This window comes from Physeter macrocephalus, chromosome 21 (genome assembly GCF_002837175.3).
Source record: "Physeter macrocephalus isolate SW-GA chromosome 21, ASM283717v5, whole genome shotgun sequence".
NCBI lineage: Eukaryota > Metazoa > Chordata > Mammalia > Artiodactyla > Physeteridae > Physeter > Physeter macrocephalus.
Genome location: NC_041234.1, coordinates 80785803 through 80807545, shown reverse-complemented (window position 1 = coordinate 80807545; position 21743 = coordinate 80785803). Strand labels below are relative to the sequence as shown.

General features: G+C 40.4%; 1 protein-coding gene across 1 annotated transcript in view; it reads right to left on the bottom strand.

The window, feature by feature from the left end:
- The window catches only part of IL1RAPL2 (interleukin 1 receptor accessory protein like 2), a 564779-nt gene that overhangs the window by 528900 nt on the left and 14136 nt on the right, over positions 1–21743 (bottom strand). Inside the window, exon 4 of the mRNA XM_055081598.1 lies at positions 15082–15355. Coding sequence (XP_054937573.1) covers positions 15082–15355 — 274 coding nt within the window. The remainder of the gene's footprint in view (positions 1–15081; positions 15356–21743) is intronic.

The window sequence follows — 21743 nt, the reverse complement described above, 5'->3', positions numbered from 1 at the left end:
ATGGGAGGGACCCTGGTCCCCACCAGCAGAGGAGACCTCCAGTACTTCGAAGGCCAGGGGATTGGGGCTGCCCTTGGAGTAAAGTGAAGTTTTCAAGGCAGAAAACTTGCTTCCTCTGTGGGAGGGGAATCTGGCTATAAAACCCTTGAATTCAGAAATGTGAAACAGAATAGAAACGTACCCTGATGGGAAATCAATTTTCAGAGGGAGGGGGAGGGGTGGGGGAGGGCTTGGGAAGAGTGGAAGGAAAGGGCGGGTGGGTGGGTGAATGGGGCAAGGGAGCTGTGAGAGAGGAGGGGAAATGGGGTGGAAGGTAGGGTGTGGGGTGGTGGCTGGGGAAGTGGTAGATTGGGGGCTTAGGGGGAGAGAGACCTAGAGAGACAGACGTGTTCTGATGACCCTCTTTGTGTTCCAGAGCACTAGTACTCGACACCCCAGAACTACTGCCGCTTCTGTGTGTGTCTCTGCCCAACTCTAGCATCTGGTGGACCTGGGCAGACAGTATATAACACCCCCATCTCTGCTTCCCCCCCGCCACCCCTGAAACTAGACTGTAGATGACTGGAGCAGGAGTGGACATTTGACCCATCCTGAGCCAAACAGATCCTCACGCTAGAGAATCTGAACAGAGAGGCAGATTTCATAGCCAGGATGGTGTCGGGCAATGAAGCAGCGGGTCACTGGGAGTCGGGGGCAAGGTCAGAGTCATGGACACCGGGGCCACAGCCGAGGCCTGGCCTTGGCTGTGGGGGAACAGAACCGCGTGCTTTACAAAGGCCCAGTGCCCTTCAGAGAATCACAGTCTGAGGCCCCAGGGAACAGACAGAGAAGCAGAGAGGAGTTGATCCCGTGACCCCAGACCTGCAGAGAGGCATCCCGACCACTTTTCACTTCCTGCAGTTGTGCTGAGTGAAAATCCACTTTACACAGGTCCTTTTTTGTTTAAGCTAACTCCACAGGGTTCTTGGTCTGGGCAACCAGATTACTGCCAAGCCAGAAATTTACACCAGAAGAGCAGTTGCAAACCACAAACCATCAAAGTAAATGTCGGAACTGGCAAGGAAGGTGCATCAGGGAGTGATGGGTAGTGGGGATTCCTGCATCCCAAGTCTCCAGGAATGAACTGGACAGGAAGCTCATTCATGTTCTGGGCGAGTTATATCATAAGAAACAATCAAAACAGGCCTGGGGTTAACCCCGGGCTTACAACAGGGCCACCCCTAAAGGAATCCTTCAGGGCTGCATACAGAGGACACCAGCACCAGCTGCAGACGAGGACTACTATCGTTGTTCAGCCCCATGACAGGAGAAGCCTCCCCAGTCCCCAGTGGGCAGAACTGGGGACAGATCTGAACAGGGAACTTGTGCCACTGCCAAGGAGGTGAGTCAGCAACTTGACAGTGCCTGGAGGGTTTGCTGGTCTAGACCACTGACCACAGTATTTTGCCATCCGGAGATTTTCTCTCTCCCATCACCAGGATAACAGTGGGAGAGCAATCTGGCTACAAAGCTCCTTGTGAATTCAGAAATGTAGAATAGAACATACCCCAATGTGAAATCAATTTTCAGAGGGAGGGGGTGAAAGGGGGAGGGGGAGGATGGTCTGCATCTCCCCCTCTGATGACTAAGCTGTGTTGATGGGGGCTAAATGTATGGTTTAGCCCACAGGTGGAAAGATGTTGAGGAGTCATAGCTGGACCAGACTGAGACACAACTGGAGGAGCCCTGAACATTAACTGGGGACTGTGAACCTAGTCACTGAAGCTTTCATGGCCCTGACCCTAACCCTAACCCTGGGACATTTCTGCAGCAGCTGGATGTGACTCTGAGTTGTCTCCTTTGGGGGCAGATGTACATAATCATTATCAGGATTTGGGGCCAGATCCCTAGCTAGTTATTAAAGGGCCTGCACTTGACAGAAACCTTGGGCTTATTTATATCCCTACAGAGTAGGATTTCACAGCTTCAGCACTCCTGACAGTTGGGGCTAGATTTCCAGAGGCTGTCCTGTGAACTGTAGGATGTTTGGCAGAATCCCTGGCCTCTACCCACTAGATGCCAGTAGCACACCCCACACCCCCAGAAAATCATGACAACCAAAAATGTCTCCACGTGCTGCCACATGTCCACTGGAGGGCAGAATCGCCCCTAATTGGGAACCATGGAGACAGTGAAGTACTTAGGAGTAGTCGAGACAGGGGGAAGAGAGTTGCAAGGGGAGTGTGTTCAGCAGTGCTAAGGACTGCAGGGGGTTGGGCGCTAAGACAGGAGGTGAAAAGTGTTCACTGGGTCTGGCCATGTCTGATCTTTGAGCAGATCGGGGGAGTGGGGGGCAGAAGACGGCAGAAGCCTAAGTGCAAAGACTGAGGAGTGAGTGAAAGTGAGGAAGTGCTCAGTGAAGGGGGGCTCTTCTTCAGGGACCTTTGACTGTGAAGGGAAGGAGTGAAGTAGGGTACAAGACTGAGAGAGAGAGAGAGTACTTTTGAATATGGGAGAAACTTGGGCCATAGGGAAGGAGATAGCTGCAGAAATCTTGAAAACACGAGAAATATGTAAAAGAATGAAGTAGATCCTGCATACTGTATTGGAGGCATGTCCACTGCACTGTTCAACGAAAACAAATATTATGACGGCCAATTGTGGTTTTTTTGTGAAACAAAATCTCTCCCCACATTATTCATTATTCTGTGCGTGTATGTGTGAGATATATATATAAATATATATATATATATATATACCACACACACATACATATATATATATATAATATGGATTTATGTAAGCATAGAAATGTTCTCGAAAAACTTTTTTTCCAGAAAAATGGAGGAGGGTAGGGGCAGTAGGATAGAGGGCTTTTACTTCTTTATATATTTCTTTGTTAGGAAAATAAAACTTAAATGTTCATAAATATACAAAAAACAAAAGGAATTAATTTGCTGGCTTGGGTAGGTTTAGAAAGGCCACCTCTTCCTTTGGGACAGGACGAGAAGAGAGCAGACACTGATCCCTGATGCAAAGGGATGAGAAAGCAAGAGGGCTCCTGCCTGTGTGTCCCTCAGACTAGGGATCTGAGAGTGAGTAAGGAAAGGAGGTCAGGGTGGGGGCTTCTGGACAATGAATGGCACATTTAGGAATAACTTCCATAAGTGGGGAATGGGGAAGGGGAAAGAAAAGATCATCTGGTTGCACAGAGGGCCCAGTTGGGCCCAAATGAAAGAAAACCAAAGGGCACTGCAACAAGAGCCTAGGAGGGGGCACTGGAAAGGAAGGTGAGTAGTTCCAGAAGGGGCGCCAGACACAAATCTCTATGTTACAGACTGTTTTCATAACTTATTTTTTTCAGTAAATGATTCGGTTTGTTTGGATTTGGTTTTGATAGGATTAAGAGAAGATCCTGACATTTTCATGATTTTGTGTATCACACCCAATATAACGTTTTTTTTTTTCCCTCCATACGCCCAGAGGAAAGGATTTAATAAAGTTAATTCCACTTGTACCACTAAATATCCTCAACAGATCCAACAGAGGTGATATGACTTGGCCTTTGAGCCCTTGGGCTAGCATGCATAGATGAGCAGCCCAAGAGTAAGACAGCTGTAAAAACGATGTTGCTGGAAGAAAGACCCAGCTCCAGTGGGCAAGTGAAGGGAATGGAAATTTCATAGGTGCCAATAGCTTGGTCAAAGTCATTGATTTTTATAACTAGAAAAATGGTAGTGAGCCTCTCTGGGCTTGAGATAATAGCAAACAAAGTAGTGAAAGGGAATGACTAGCGAAGGTGTTTCTGTTGACCACTGTCTTTCAAATGACTTGTCCACACACTGGGCAGTCAAACATGGCTACACCTGTCTCTAAAACAATGGAAAGTAAAAATAAGTCATATTTTATTTAGAAACAACAATGCTTTTCAATGTTTGTTTTATGTCATGTGGGATCAAAGTCGAAAGTTTGCCAGAGTGTTTATATAATACAACAAAACTACATAATAAGAAATATCCCTAAATGCCTTAAAATTTAGAATTTTCTGTGACACTACACCATGCTACAAAATACTGATGTTCCCAGCATCATTCTTTGCACTGTCATCTCATAATAAGTGCCTTCCTGCTGTTTCTATTGGTAAAATTTAACGTGTTAGAAAAGAAAAGATTTCATGCGACCAAATTAAAAATCCACAGACCCTAATGATCTGAGGGTTACAGCCAGTAAGGCAGTAACCCACATGTATGGAAAGCCTGCTCTATGCGTGTAGAAACTGTCTGAGGGGGTAGTCCAGGGGTAAGTTTTAGACCCAGTTAAAAAGGAAGAGATAGACCAAGGGAAAGAAAGGGAGGGAGGGAGGAGGAGGGAGAGAGGGAGAGAGTCGGGGGGAGAGAGGGGGAGGGAGACAGAGAGAGAGAGAGAGAGAGAGAGAGAGAGAGATCGATCTTGCGTGAGAATAAAACTGATGAATGTAAATATAAAATCTAGCCAAACTGCTCTCCTTTACAGGGAGTCAGAGAAAGGTGTTGGGAGGCGGCAGGGTAATGGGGCTGAAAAATAAAAAATGCATATGGCATCTCTATATTGCCTTAGTATTGAAGAGTATGATCCAGTCTGGAAATGAGTGTGTGTAGATTCATGTTAATCTGGGTCTTGTTTTATTGAGATCAAGGCCCTGGAGTGGAACTACACATCACCATCCTACTTGGCTTTTCTCCATTTCATAGCCATAGATAGAGACTGTACCCACTGAACCTTAACCAGCTATCTTGCCAAGGTGGATCATTCTTCAGAGTGGCGAGAGAGTGGGGATGGCTCCATATGAATTCATTCCCATCCCTGAGAAAACTACTTGGAGTGCATGTTCTGACTGATAATGCTGAGGCCAGCAGCATCTCCTTTGTTAATAAGGGTAGAATCATAGAAGGGAATTTACTCCCTTTAAATATTCCATTTTCTCCAATGGAGACATCACCTGTTAAAACACATGCATTATTATCTGACTGCATGTTAAGGTGCTCATTAGTTCTGTCCTTTATCTTATTTTCTAAGAATTGGTCGATGTCTTAAAGTCTCACATTCCAAAAATATATCTGAAACCTCTATAAAGCAAGGGTCAGTTATTGTTATGTTCATATTTAGAAAAAAATGCCTTGATAAATGCAGGTTCCAGCCACACTGACCTCCCTGTTTTCCTCTGGACATAACCCATGTTTTACTGCATCCTTGCTCTTGAATACTGCTTCATCTGCCTGGTAATTCCTCTACTATTGCCACCTGTTTAGATCATCAAGAACCATCTCAAACACCATGATTCTATACGTCAAAAGCTATTTTTCCTTACTCTCTACTACTACTTTATCTCCATCTTTCTTATAGCACTTTTCACTTCCTCTCATGTGTGATGGAATAAAAGACATGAAGTTAGCGTTGGCAGTTTTCCCCTTCTCCCTGCCCTCCAGAGATAATCCTCTTTTTGGCTGCAGGGGTCTCTCCAGATTCAGCAACTTCTATGGAGATTCTTGGTGTGCCAGATCAGTATCTGGGCTTTTAATGTGCAGGACAGGTGTAGGGAAGAAAGAGCTGAAAAATTGCAAGGAGCAATGCTAGTTTAATTAAATTATATTAGAACGGGGAAAAAGAACTTCTTGCAAGGAAAAAAAAAAAGAAGTGACAGAAGACGAAAAAGGGCAAAAAGAGGAAAAACTTGCAGGGGATGCACTCCAGGGTGAGTTTTTTAGTTAGGAATGAGAGTGAGGAGTGATGAGAGAGGTTTCTGGGCAGCTGCCTTATGTAATAACTATTGAGCATGAAAGTAATGGAAAAAGATGATTTCACATGTTGCCGGGGTGGGGGTTACAGACTGGTTTCCCCTTGATGTTTTTCAAAGGACTACATTAAATACCTAAATATTCAAACTTTTAAAATTATGTTTATTTGCTGGACTGTCTCCTAGGATACAATGCTCTGATGAGCCATATGGGATCCTCTCTTTTACTTGAGTTATACTTGTTTGCTTGTAATTTGTATATATGTCCTAATTCCCCTTTAAATTTGTTAGGAGGCAGGAGCCCTTTCATTTGATTTTGCCTTTTTTGGTAGCTTTTATAGAATAGGTGCTCAGTAAATATTTGTTTCGTGAAAAGTAGGTACCTGAGACCTGAAATGATATCAGCTGAAAAAAATCCCTTTTATTCAAAATAAAGAAAATAATATAAAATTGTACTTAGGAAGGAATGCACTCTCAATTTTCTACTTCTATGAAATACCTTTAGGGTAAATGGAGGGAAGTAGTTACATGCAATAAGTTCTTGAAAAACATAGTCATGCATTTATACACCTGATTATATTCATTCCAGTACTTTGTCACAGATTGATGTATATGCTTCTCTAATTGATTCATCGTGAATCTTATACCTTGCAGGTTTGGGAGTGAGAGTAAACGGACAAAAGAAAGCCAGTTAAGGACATACGTCCAACAAGGTTCCTCCATCCCTTTTCTTTGGTAGCAAACAACTTTTAAGCACTTCTGTATAATGTTTGGAAACTGATAAATGATTGCAAAGGGTTTCAAACTTTGTAAGACAAGTAGTCTGGTTTTTTATCCCTGGAAATTTCTGCTTTAACTTGATCCTCACTTTTCGTGAATTTCGGATCTCTATTTCACTGTCTTCTGTTGTCCACCTTTAATCGGTAGAATTCCATCCTCATCTCCAGACAATACTGTACACCATGGAACCTGAAAACAGACGGAATCACAGAACTTTCTACAAACAGGAATTAACCGTATCTCATTTGTTGTGATACAGATACAGGTACCTACAAAGAATAGTAAACATAGGTAATAAACAAAAAGACGGTAGAGAAAACTGATTATGTACGTGAGCTAGGTAGACCTGGGTTCAAGTCTTAGCTCCATTATTTACTAGCCGTGTATCACGGGACAAGTTCTTTAACCTCTATGAGTATCAGTTTTATCATCTTCAATAATATGACCTACCTCTTAGGGCTCCTGAGGATTATCACAGTGTTTGCCATATAATAAGGGCTAAAATTCATAGATAGTAGTAACAATGGTAGCGGTAGTAAAAGTAGAAATAAGAGATAATGTGTTGAGTGCTTACTCTGTGTCAGCATTGGTGCTAAGTGCTTGTCAGCATTCCCTGAGGTAGACACTGTTATCCTTGCTCCTCTCCAGGCCTTCTCTTATCTCAGTTACTAGCACCATGATTCACTCAACTGCTTAAGTCAGAAACACTTGAGTCATACTTTATTCAACTATTTCCAGTGCATTAGTATGTCCTGGTGCTCATCCTTCAATGCATATCTAGAACGCATTCACTTCTCCCCATCTCCAAGTTACCACCCCACTCCAAGCTTACCATAACATACCTGTTCAACTAACACTATTCCATCCAACCTTTGTCTCCTTGTTTGTCTCTCTGCAGTCCCTTCCCACCAGGGCAGCCAGAGTGATCTTTTTAAAGTGGAAATCTGATTGTGTTACTCCCCAGTTTAAAACAAACAGACAAAATACAACACTCCCTTTGCCCCTGATTACTAATAAAAATTAATTTTTATCCTAGCCCACCATATGCAACAGGATCTGGCCTCTGCCTGCCTCTCCAGCCTCATCCAGTACCATTTTCCTCCAGCTCACTGCACTCCATCCAGACTGGCCTTCTTTAGCTTCCTTGAATATAAAAAGCCTGTTCCTGTTTCATGACCTTTGCACTTGCTGTTCACTCTGACTGGAACACTGTTCCTGTAGATCTTCACGAGGCTGGTTCCTTCCTTTCATGCATGTCTCAGCTTATAAGTCCCTTTTTCTGGGAGGCCCTCTAGACCACTTAATCAAAAATGGCCTCCCAGTTACTCTTGCAACATGACCCTTCTTTTTTTTTTTTTTTATTCTCATCATACACATTACCCAATGTAGTCTTGTGAATTTGTTATTTGTATGTTTCCCCCACTCTAGAAGGTAATTTACAGGAGAGTAGGAACTTTAATCTGTTTTGTTTAATGCTATATACCAAACACCTAAAGCAAGTGTTCAATGTATCTTAAGCTGAGTAAACAAATTAATCTTCATTTTCCAGGTTAGGAAAGCAAGGCACAGGTCACACAATTATAATACACCATCACTCCCTAGGTTAATGTTAGAGTTAGAATTTAGTAGTTCAGAGTTTGCCAACTGTGAATCCACTGGTTGAATCTGAGTAGGGACTTTTTTGGGAGGAGAGCCCTGAAAATTTTTAAATTTGAGAAATTTCACATAAATATTCAGATTTGAAGTTTTTCTTTAAAAAAATCAGAAGACCTGGCAATACTTGGGCCTATATTCTTATACGGTAAAAATAATTTATATCTGTCAGGCAGCTACCTGACCTTAACTGGAAAATAGCTCATTCATTCATTATTTATTTATTGAGTGTCTACTATGTGCCACACACTATTCTAGCCCTTGAGATATATTAGTGAACAACAACAACAAAAAGGCAAAGGTCTCTGTCCTTAAGCACCTTACATTCTGGCATGGGGAAACAGACAAATAAAAACAATAAATATAATACATAAATTATATATATTATATATATAATAAAAGGTGATAATTGCTATGGAAACAGAAAAAATAGAGGAAGGCAAGTATCAGTACAGAAGATGGGGACTGAGTGAAAGAGGATCTTAGTATTACAAATAAGGTAGTCAAGGAAGGCCCACTGATAAGATTAGAATAGAAGAAATTATACAATTGAAGGAAATTAGGGAGTTGGTCATGTGACTATAGAAGAGGAAAACATTCTAGACAGAGGGAAGAGCCAGTGAAAAAACGCTAAGGATGGAGTATACTTGACATGTTTGAGAAACAGCAAGGAGGTCAGAGTGGCTGGAGTAGCGTAAGCCAAGGACATAGGAATGGGAAAGTAGTAGTTAGAATGGTACCAGGGACTAGATCACCTCCAGGGCCCTAGTAAGGACTTGGCTTTTATTCCGAATGAAATGAGAAGCCATCAGAAGGTCCTGAGCAGAACAGAACACAGACATAAGTGACTTATGTTTTTCAAAGACCACTCTGACTATGGTGTTAAGACTAGATTGAAGGGACCTACTGTATAGCACAGGGAGCTCTACTCAATATTCTGTAATAACCTATATGGGAAAAGAACCTGTAAAATAATGGATATATGTATATGTATAACTGAATCACTTTTCTGTACACCTGAAACTAACACAACATTGTAAATCAACTACACTCCAATATAAAAAATTTTAAAAAAGAGTAGATTGAAGGGAGACGTGTGAAAGCAGAGAAACTAATTAGGAGTTTATTGTAACAAGAGAGATAAGAGACCTTGGCTTGGACCAGCAGTGGTATGGAAGGCACGGATTATGCAATCCCCAAAATTCAAGGTGGTTGAGACCCTGTGGAATAACCCCTTGAACAATGGGAGATGGGAGCTGAGAAATAAATTGTTCCCCATTTCTTCTCCTGGATCAAGTTTGTCACAATACCCTTCCTTCTCCCTGCCTCACTTTCCTTTTCCTTCACTCCTATTTTTCTGGGATTACACTCCCTAATACATATTAGCTTTTTGCCCCAGGGTTTACTTTCTAGGAACCAATGATAAGAAAAGAGGAAGATCAGGAGTTCAGTTTTGGACATACTGGTTTTGACACAAGTGGAGATGCTGAAAAGTCTGTTGGATAAAAAAGACTGCAGAGAGATCTGGGCTGGAAGGTATACATGTTGAAGTTACCAGTGTAAAGATGGTATATAAAACTATAAGACTGTATAAACAGGTTATGGAGGGAGGGAGCATGGGTAGAAATGAAAAAACCTAAGGACCAAGACCTAAGGGCCCTCTAACATTAAGAGGTCAGGGGGAATATGAGGGGTCAGCAAAGGAACTTCAGAAAGGATAACTGATGAAATAAGAGGAAAACTAGGAGGGTGTGATTCTCTGGAGCTCAGGTAAAGGACATACCAAAAAGAAGGGATGATCAACTGTGCTAAATGTGCTGATCATGTAAAAAGTTTCCTTGCAATACGGCATAAAGCAAGTGCCATGACTGTTGACGGAAATATAAGACTTGTTTAATATATGCTACATAGGCACTTTTAAGTCAGGATCATTTAAGAGCCATCAAAATCAGGCAAAATTACTGTATACTTATATTTATTTCTTATTCTTTTTAATTATGGAACATTTCAAAAATATTCAAAAATTAAAAAAATGTAATGAATCCTCATGTACTCAGTGTACAGATTCAAAAATTAGCTATTGATACATACTACATTTCTTGTTTCGAATATCTCCAACTCCCCTCAATTCTTCTGATAATGTTTTGCTAGAGGAATAATCACTCAAACGTGATGAATAGCAAGGCAAATGTCATGCCTCAGAACTGTGTAAATGCATTAAGGAACCCTTTAGAAGGAGTTTGTAAGGCAGTCAGATTTTGAGAACCTCATTTATTTCAATGATTACTAAAGACCAAAAATAGTTGGGTTACCTTCCTGTTTAAGAAGAGGGTTCCTTATTCCATTTACTTCATTGGAGAGGTAAATAGTCGTGATGGTTTTGAACTTATGACTGATTCTCTGCACTTGGCCATCGTCATCCCCAAACACAAAGATATTCAATTATATTTAATCACTCTTTTCAATATCTGTGAATTCAATTCAGGATTATAGGAATACATCTATCTTCATCCACAGCTTCAGTTGCCCCTTGTTCCAAGTTGTTGAGGAAGTGATATGTGGGAATTTTGTCAGATAAGATTACTCTCATCATTTTTATTCTACTAAGGGCCTCCACTGAAAAGATGTGAGTGGAAAGCGGAATAGACAGTAATTCTTGGATTGGCACAGCTCTCAAAATGTGACTCACTTCTCCACCATTCCTCTATCACTAACCCACCGACATGCTGAGAAATCCAAGTAATCGCTCTTGAGACTGGCCAAAGAAAAACACAAAAATGAGTTAATTGGCTACTGAAAGGTCACAGACAGTAAACTTTCCTTGCTGTGACTTAAATGGGTGGAGCATATTACTAAATATTTCATATCTGCATTTTTAACCACACTGAAATCAATAGAGTAACTTTTAATGAGGTCTATAAAGCATAGATAAATCATTCCATAATTACCTTAAAATAGTATCAAATTTGGGATTTTAGGTGACATAGATATTGCCAGATTCAGAGCCTTTTTCACTATAGATGTCACTCTCTTGCCATTCTGAAAGAGATTTCTATATCTCTGAGTTGACAAAAGACGGTTGCATCCTTTACAACAGTGATTCCCAAATATTTTTCTCCTTCCCAAGACACACATGAGGGATAATATTCAAAATTTCCCCCACCCCATCAGTCCCAATCGTTCCCTAAGACCTGCTGCACGAATAAAAGAGGTCGCCACCTATGCTTGCATCTAAGCCTCTGCTTAGTGGAATACCACTCCTTTCTCTTCTACTGATCTAGATGTGAGGTGAGAATTACTGACTTAGATGATATCTACAAAAAATACAAGTAAGGTCAATCTAATATATACTTGAAAGAGGGGGCCACCTATAGGAAAGGATTTCAGGGGCATTGGGAAATCCCCCTTGTGTATGAGGTAGTACAAGCCTTCGTTTAAAAGCAAAATAGGCTGTCAGCTGAGAGGGCCTAGAAGCAACAACTCCCCAGTAGCAACGAGCACACCTAGCATCCAAATCTTGGTGTCTAATATCATTCTTCATTAAAAGGAGTCAAGGCTCCTTGGGAAAATGGCTGATTCTAGGACTGGGGGCAGGGAATATATAAGATAAGCCTGGAGCATCTTAGAGTGCTGAAATATAAGAAAATACTAAACAAACAAACAGACAACAACATAAAACAATGAGGAGCTTATGTCAGAGGGACAGATGCACCAACTGAAAGAGCTCCCAGTGGTCAAAGGTGGATGAATTTGACCCAGAAAATACAATTGCATTGGATTATTACCCAATGTATAATATAAATATCCATGAGCCCATGGTGATATAAATAAATTAGTGAATAAATAAATAAATGGGAGAAAAAACCAAATATCCCATGCAGAAGAATTCTAAATAATTTTATGTAGATACTTTGGTCTTAATGAAGTGGAACATAACTACCACTCCTTATGTATGGACTGTGAATAACTACTTTCTTCCAAAGAGGGCAGTTTGAAAAGGGAGTGAAGAAAGAACAACTTTACAGTGGAGAAAGACAAATACTATCTTGAGCCAGATAATCAAGGTCAATATTAACAATGGAAAAGCATACTGATACTCCATATCCTTGTTATGATGTGATGAAAATAGTATTGTATCTCTGTGTTCTTCCTCCCCAAAACACATTACCCCAGTATAAACATGAAAAAAAATCAGATAAATCCCAATTGAGGGACATTCTACAAAATATCTGAATAGTACTACTCAAACTGTCAAGGTCATCAGAAACAAGGAGAGTCTGAGAAACCACCACGGCCAAAAGGAGCTTAAGGAGACACGACGATCAAATGCAAGGTGGGGTATCCCAGATGGAATCCTGGAACAGAAAAAGGGCATTAAGGAAAATCTGAGGAAATCTGAATAAAATGTGGACTTCAGTTAATAATGATGGATCACTATTGGTTCATTAGTTGTAACAAGTGTATCACAGTCATGGAAAATGTTAATACTAGGGGAATGTGGGTGTAGGGCATACAGGAACTTTCTGTACTATCTTTGCAATAATTCTGTAAATCTAAAACTGTTCTAAAATTTAGAAGTGTATTTAAAAGCAAATTGGGAGCTTCAATTGCAGCACTTTTTATAGGGACAAAAACACTGGAAACAAAGTATATGCACATCAATAATGAAATGATTGACTAAATTGTGGTATCATAGACTATTAAACAACACAGAATATTATGTACTTAAAAGGATGAGTGAGCTATCAATTGACTTGTAAATATTTCCACTATGTATTTTTAATAAGGAGAGAAAATGCAGGGAAATACGTAACTCTTTTTATTTTGTAAAACAGTGAGGAGAAATCCCCATGTAGATATGCTTGTATAATTAAAAGAATAAGGGGAATGTATGCCAGGATACACACTATATTGTTAGCATTTCTCAGGGTAGGGGAATGGGTGAGAGGAGAGGAAGGAAGAAAGGAGAGATAGCCAGACTGGGGAAATAAGCAGGGCAGGGGAAGTAAGCAGTAATTAATTCAATAATTCATTATAAGTATAGCACCTGTATATAGTAGGCTGATGCTCTACAAATAAAATTTAAAATCTGTGAAAACAAAACAAACAGAGCAAATGGAATAGGGGGAGGAAAAGAGATCTATTTTAGATTGGCAGGATTTAATGAGGGTGGGAATGAAGAGGGTATAAGCAGGGAGACAGTAGCAGCACTGTAAAGAACAGAGTGTCAGACAATGGAACCAAATTACACCCACTTATCATTTCTGCCAAGAGCTGTCCAAGGAGGTGAAAATACTGATTATTGCTAAGGGTGTGATCAGAATGATTGCTATTTTTGCCAAGATCCTGGGGCTTTTGCCCACCGCAAAAAGACTAAACTTGCTCCCCCAACACTTCCTCCCGATATACAGACCAAAGTGATTCTTAGAGCATCAAGAAGGTTCTCTATTTATATACCACCTTGTTCTCCTGCCCTTTTGAACAATGAGGCCACACCAGGGGCTTCCAAGTGCTTTTGATGAAGAGGTGACATAGCTTTCGCATCAGACAAAGTCCACAGGAAACAAAAATGGAAGGGTCTGCCTTTCCAGGAAGGTAAAATCAAACAGTAGAGCGCAGGTCCCTGGTGAGCAAGATCAGACACTTCTAAAATGGCAGTATTGAAGAGTAGTTTAAAGGTCACCTCAGCTACTTACTTCAACACCTAATGCAGTCTCTATCTGAGATTTGAGATCCTAGATCCGGACACTGGGGTGGAGCGGGGAGGAAGGACATATTGTGGAATCGCTGGGGATAAAACAGACTGCTTTTCACTGTAAACTTCTTGCAAGTAGGAGCTGTATCTGTGGTATCTTGCCAGAATAGTATATAGGAACACAGGATGACCATGTGCTTATAGGGTCCCATGTTGAATATTTAGATACAGTAGACTCAAATTCACATTGTAAATCCCATGAAGAATTTCACCAGAAGCATTTGAAGCTATTTTCCATCAATAAGAAAGGAAAGACCCTGACCTAAATGATACTGTAGGTCATTTTCAGAGCCAGATATCAAGATCATTGAGCCAACTGGCTCTACGCAAAAACAATTTTTAATACAGATTTTCCTGTACTAACAATTGGGGTTATGTCCCGATAAACCCATAGTAAGCTGAAAATATCTTAAGGCAAAAATGCATTTAATACACCTAACCTACCGAACATCATAGCTTGGCCTAGACTACCTTAAATGTGGTCAGAACACTTACATTAGCCTACAGTTGGGCAAAATTATCTAATTCAAAGCCTATTTTATAATAAAGTATGCATATTTCATGTAATTTATTGAATACTGTACTAAAAGTGAAAAATGGAATGGTTGTATGGGGACAGAGTGATTTTAAGTGTTATCAGTTGTTTACCTCATGATCACGTGGCTGACTGGGAGCTGCAGCTTACTGCCTGCCACTGCCCAGCATTATGAGATAATATCATACCGCATATTGCTAGCCCGGAAAAAGTTCAAAATTCAAAATCCAAAGTGAGGTTTCTACTGAATGCATGTCACTTTTGCACCATCCTAAAGTTGCAAAATTCTAAGTCCAACCATCGTTAAGTCAGGGACCATCTATATAAGACCCTGGGGCAGGGGTGGAGTTGGGAAATAAATGAATCACAAAATTTTCTGAATTAAATGAGCATACATAGTAAATGGGAATCTTATTTTATGAAAATGTGATAAGAACTTGCTATATTGTTCCAATAAATAATTAGAATTGAATTTACTGAAGCTCCACATGCACTGCAGCCTTTCAAGAATATATCCACTGTATAACATGAGGCACATCCATACACACTCCAGTCCCAATCCAGACTACCACCCGTGACATTGAGCAGTTTTCACACAGCACTTACCTTAAAACACAAGTGTAGAATCCACTGTCTTGTGCCTCAGCTGAGTGAAACCATATTGAATCTTCCTCTTTGCTCATCCTGACCTCTGAAAAGATGATGGGCTCTTCCAAATCACCTTTGTTTTTGTACCACATCAGCCTGAGCCCAGTGCTCTGGGCCATGCTATAGTTGGTACGAATGTAACTGTAGAAAAGGGCACATTTCACTCGGACTGGTTCACCTGCCAAAGCCATGTATGTCTTGAGATCCACTGACCAGTCAATGCAGCCATCCACTGAAAGAAAACCAGATTGGGCATGAGATGCAGTGAGCATTGTTGATAATAATGAGAAGAGCAACAATTATTGCCAACATGTACTGAGGACTTGCTATGAGCTAGACACTGAGTCACGTGCTTTACATAGATTACCTCATTCAATCTTCCCAGTGATCCTATGAGATAGAGCAGTATCCTCCTTAGACCTGGGCAAGCAGGATTCCTGCCCTAGCCCTGTGCCTTTGGGGTATTTCCAGTCCTCTGCAGGAAACTTTGGGTTGACTAGATCCTCCAAGGAGCTCCAGCACTCATGCCTATGAGGTTTTCCTGGGGCCCCACAGATAGGTATCAATTCCAGTAGGGTGGACGGCCCAGTGGACCACTCCTGGCAGTCACGAGGCATCCGCTTAACAGGATTTTGTGAGATCGGATGGCTACAATGACACTGACATGTTGATTTTTGGTGACTCAAATTGTTTATATACACAGGAGCCCCACAAAACAAAGACTTCCTTAGGACCCATATAGAGCCTAGGAGCAGACCTGAGATTGACCCTTTTATTATTCTTATGTTATAGATGAGAAAACTGAGACTCAGAAAAGTTCAGCAACTTTGCCTATGGACAACAGAGCTAATAAGTGGTGGAAAACCAGCCTCTGACTCCCGAGACTGTGTTCTTAACCACTATCCTATACTGCCTCTGCCTGTAATTGTGACAGGAGCCATTGTTTTATTTATTTGCCTGTGAGAAAGTAGATTGCCTAGGTTGGAAGCAGTGGATACCTAAAATGATTATTTGCCATTATCTACATGCCAGTTTCCCATGGTATGACCTATTAATAGCAGATATTTAATCACACTTCAATTTCTTTTTATACCCTTAGGTCTCCCTTACTGCTCAGCTGGTGTGTGCTCATGGGAATATATTATATTAATGTCAAGTTTAATCAAATAATATTAGGTGGGTAAATCTACCATTAAAGAAAGACATATACAATAAATTCTCTTTTTTCCAGAAGGGTTGGAAATGAGACACTGTGGCTAATTTTATATGCTAATTTTATATGCTAATTTATATGCTAATCAATACAATTAGCATAGTTATTCTACCTCCAATTGCTGATTTTCAAAGAATTTCATCAAATTGTGCTACATTATATTACTTGATTACCCTTTATAAAATAATCCTTTCATAAACTGTATAAACACTGTCATTTTAAAATTATATGTTTCGCTTATCATTTTGTGAACTGATCTGCTTCCTTTTTTAGATGTTGAGAACTCTGCAACCCAGTGTGTTTATCTTTTAACCTCAGATGACAGGAAGCTCAGAGCTAAATGCAATGCTCAAGTGAAATAACTATCTTACCTCAGGATTTTGCTTTCTCTACATAAGGGGTTCTTGACCTGGGGTTCAAGGACACCCAGGGGCAGAGTGCCTGGATAGACTTCAAGGTTGTGCCTATTTGCATAGCTATACTTTTCTGAGGAGATGTTCCACAGCTCTTTATAAGATCTTCAAAGGGGTCTATGGCCCAAGAAAGTTTTTGAACTCTGTGGTTTCTGATGTCTCTTTGTGACTTCATTTTTCACTGCCTTGCTGCATATGAGCTTTTATTATAAGTTGCCTCAAATCCTCTTATAGTATGTGAAGTATTCATTAGAAATAAATCAATAACCAAATAAATAACTCACCCTACATTTATAATGAAGGGCATTTGAACTTTGAGTACTCACAGGGCACCAGATTCATCACTATGAATTTTGATGACCATTGTGCACTGTTGAAGTCAAGAAGGTACAACTGAATTGGACTAAGTACGTACTGATCTCTCTCTATCTCTTGGGGGGCTTTTTTATTCACTCCCAAGTATCAGTTGTTTACCTGTCATTTGTCATTCTCACAACTGTCAAGAACAGAGAGGGGGAAATCTGCATTCGTTAAACTTTCTGGGTCATGGTAAATTACTGATGATACATCTCTGTATTAAATGCAGTTTTAATATTTATTGTTTTATCATCTTTAAATTAATTTTATATTATTCCTTTTTATGGATTATTTGTGATACTGTTCCCATGCATTAACACAACTGAGAGGAAACTGTTTTTTTTAGAGAATATATTTTTCTCATAGCTTTATTTTAAAAGTTGGTTAATAGAAAGAAAATATGGGGATACATTTTTTTAACTCCTTAATATTCCAGTTTTTGTTTTCTCCTAACCCTAAGATGCACAGCAAGTGTTTCTGAATTAACAAATTTGTCTTGGTAAAGTAGTTTCAAACCTCTATAACTACCTACTTGATAGAAAAAAAAAATCTGGAATGTTTTTTTCATTTGCACCCTAAATCCCTTTAGTTACTTCCTCTAAACAATCTGTTGCATAATCTACACCGGTACAATGTTTAATGGGCTGGTTTGTCCCATTAGTGGCAGGACATGGCTGGTATAGAAAATAATCAAAAATCTGCTCCTGGGACACAAGTATCATGTTCAAAGGCAGCTGAAGACATTTAACTGCCATTACAACTAGCTTTGTCATACGGACCTTGTGAGTACACTGAGAAATCATTTCCTTCTAAGTACTAGCTGAGCAAAATGTATTTGACTTAATAAATTTATGGTTCCTTTTCTTCTGTTCCTTTGCTTTAGGTAGCAGAGAGGGAGTCTTTCGTTATAAAGTAGTCAATAGACAGAGAATAGATATTCAATAATAAGGACAACAATTTCCAAACGTTATTCCTTTATTCTTTTCTCTTAGTATAGTCATACCTCAGTATCTGCAGGGGATTGGTTTCAGGAGCCCCATGGATATTAACACCTGTGAATGCTCAAGTCCCTTATATAAAATGACTTAGTAGTAGCATATAACCTACATATACTTTCTGATATACTTTAAATCATCTCTAGATTACTTATAATAGCTAATACAATGTAAATGTGATGTAGTTGTAAATGCAATGTAAAAGTTGCCAGTGTGCAGCAAATTCAAGTTTTTCTTTTTGGAACTTTCTGCAATTAAAAAAAATATATTTTCCCTCCACGGTTGGTTGAATCCAAGGATGTAGAACCTGTGAATATGGGCGGGGTTGGGGGCGACTGTACTCACAATACAGGTTACAACATAACGTATCTCAAGAGACCTCAGGCGATTTTCCCCCAAAAAAGTAGACAAAGTGTATGATACCAGGGATCCATGAAGGCCCATCTGACACCTAATATTTTCCCATGCTGCACTTTACTCATGGGAAATCCATTCCCATGAATAAAGGCCTAGTAGCCTTATATCTAGAGAGTATAGGACCACTCCTAGATTCCAGCAAGGTGGTATGATTTGTTTTTAATGGATTGCTATTCCTAGGAAAACCAACAGAGAGAGGGGCAAGATGGGATGAAATACTACAATGTGGTGCGTTTATCTTTAGATTTGGGACTGATGAAACAACTAAAAAGGGCCTACTGAAGTAAGAGGCCTGGAAACTCAGGTGGCAAGGGAACATGATGGGATTGAAACCTTGAGGTTAAGAGAGAAGGTTAAGAGAAAGCACGAGAGGGTCACAAAAGGGCAGGAAGAGGAGAAAGCTCACATAAAACTCACTTTGCCAAGGGCCATTCCAGGGATCAGAGATGGTGCCATCAGAAGTCACCAGTACAACTCACATTTCTGTCATGAGAAGGAGTTTGTAATACATGCCACACGTTCAGAGCCCTTTGCACCTTGACACTCCAGATATATTTGGCAAATAGGTGAATGAATAGATCTGTGATACAGCTGACAAGGGAGCACGGCTATGGCCAGGATGGGGACATAGTGGAACAGAGTAGCCCACAGAGGATGCCCACCTGCAAGCTTGACCTTATCAGCAAGGCCTCTCATTCACAGAGGGATCCAGCCCTATTCTGTTCACAACTCCAGGTTCACCTGTGTAGGTTTGCCCCCGAAAGGCTCCTAAGAAAAGTGGTTTCTGGACAGATTGGCTTCTCCCACAGGTGGTTTGATAATTACGTTTCACTAACCAGCCACAAGTGTAAATAGAGGCACTGTAAGAAGGAAAATAGTTTTGCCCCCAAAAAACAGCAACATTCTGCAGTTGGATTGAAATTTGCTACAGAGCAAACCCATCAAAAGCATCAGTGAATGCATGCCTGTCCTCTGTTTCACAGTCTCTCAGTATGGCTATAAATATTCCCATCATTCCATTAAAAAATACCTATTTCTAAATTATCCATTCCCTGTTCACTCTTGAGTCTTGTTATGAACAGCAATTCAAGTATTGAAAGAACAATTGTGTTTCTCTAGATGCTCATCTCTGTTCCCTTGATTTAGGTTTCTTGTAAGGCTTAAAAATTATTACTCTTAGTTTGGTCTTGTTGGTAGAAATACTTTAATATCTGAGCTATACAAAACAATTACAGTGCAGCAAAGAAAGCCACTTCTTTAAAACCCAGGTCTCTATTTTAATCATTTTCATTTCAAACTGCAAAACAAGTGTATGCTTAAGGAGTTTGACATGAAGATTCAAAAAAAAAAAAGGAGCATATGAAACATATAAAGGGACATGCCAATGTCCACGCAATTTATTTTACCAAGAGGAGATTCCTAGGGGTAAAACTAATGCAGTATCCTGGAAAGTGCCCTGGGTGACCAAAGCAAACCTATTTAGCCTGCTTATAGACAAGCCTCAGCTTCCTCCTCAATACATCTGGAAAAGCAAATCCTGTCACACCTACCTGCTGTGAAAACAAAGTCCTGAGAAAAGTTTTTAACACCTAGAAGAGGATAAGATGTTATTATCAACAACACCAATTATTTTAGAAAAAAAAGAATATTGCATGCAGTAAAATTACAAGCTCTCATGGCTATGTACATTACAGTTTTTATTGGGGGATAGGATATATAGGTATGCATAGGATTGCCAATTTTGGATTTTTGCCCCAAACTGGGAATCTCTTTAGGTAAAATGGCTAATTAGCATATGAAAATATGCAATCTCCAGATATCTTGATAATGTTCACTACAACTTAAGTCCTTTGCCTGAGATGTACATTCAATATTACTTTATTATGTGTTCTTGATTAATAAATTGATTTGTCAAACCAGATGTTTTCTGGTAACGATGTCAGCTGTATATATCCCATTCATTTTTACGGCCAGCTCTCCTGTTTGTGAATCAACGGGGCAATTGTTGGGGGCAATTCATCAAAATACCACTAGAGGGCGGGCTGTCCAAGTTTTTGTGTAGCACGGTAGATTTTCCCCACCTAATTTCTAAAAATAAGGATTTGCTATCTGCCAATCACTGGTTGCTGAGGAGGGATCACAGCAACCTCTGGGGATGCGCCCTTGGGGGTGGGTGATAGGGGGAGCCAAAAGTTGAGCATGTAGCTAAGATCTTGCTCAGATTGGATGACCAGGTTACATATGCCAGGTAAACGACCCAGCTTAGAAAGGTGCAACAGCAGCTACTGGCATTCATTGAGCCCTTAGTACAAAACAGGTAGGTACTGTGACAGGTGCTTTGCATGTAGTTTTCTCATTTCATTATCATGTCAACTCCGGGAGGTAGGGACTCTTGCTCTTCTAATTTTACTGAGGAGAAAAGAAAAGCTCAGAGACTTTTAAGTGACTTGCTCAAGGTCACTCAGGTTGTGATGGCAGAATAGGGACCCCAATGCAGGTGAGTGAGACTCCAGAACCTACGTTCTTAACCACTGTGTGTTCTATATACTGCCTCCTATACTTCTCATCCCAGTCCATGAGACATTAAAATATTAAAATTTGCTTGGCGCTATCCAAATTGTCATATGTATTCTAAATAGCACATCCCTGTTCAGTAGAGTGGACCTTTCCAGCTGAGTAATAGTCTATCCCTAAATAATCACCATTGTGGGAATAATAACCATCAAATAATGTATGCCAATTATTTACCTCTGAATTATACACAGTTTTTTACAGAGTAATGAATTGTTAATAATCGGTGTATTTGATCTAACCTCTGAAGATCAGTCCTAAAACTTGGATAAATTTTATCTGACCCATATTGACTCATTTAAAATTAAATATCTAAGGATGATCACCCAATTCGTAACATTACAGTCTAGAAATAGAATTCTATGCTTAATATTTGTACTTATTATGTATTATGCCTATTGAATACATTACCCTCCTTATTTCTAATATTTTAATGTGGGAATTGTACAGCTTCTGTTTCTCTCTCAGCTCTCCTTCAAACACATGCCTAGGGCTTCCCTGGTGGCGCAGTGGTTGCGCGTCCGCCTGCCGATGCAGGGGAACCGGGTTCGCGCCCCGGTATGGGAGGATCCCACATGCCGCGGAGCGGCTGGGCCCGTGAGCCATGGCCGCTGAGCCTGCGCGTCCGGAGCCTGTGCTCCACAACGGGAGAGG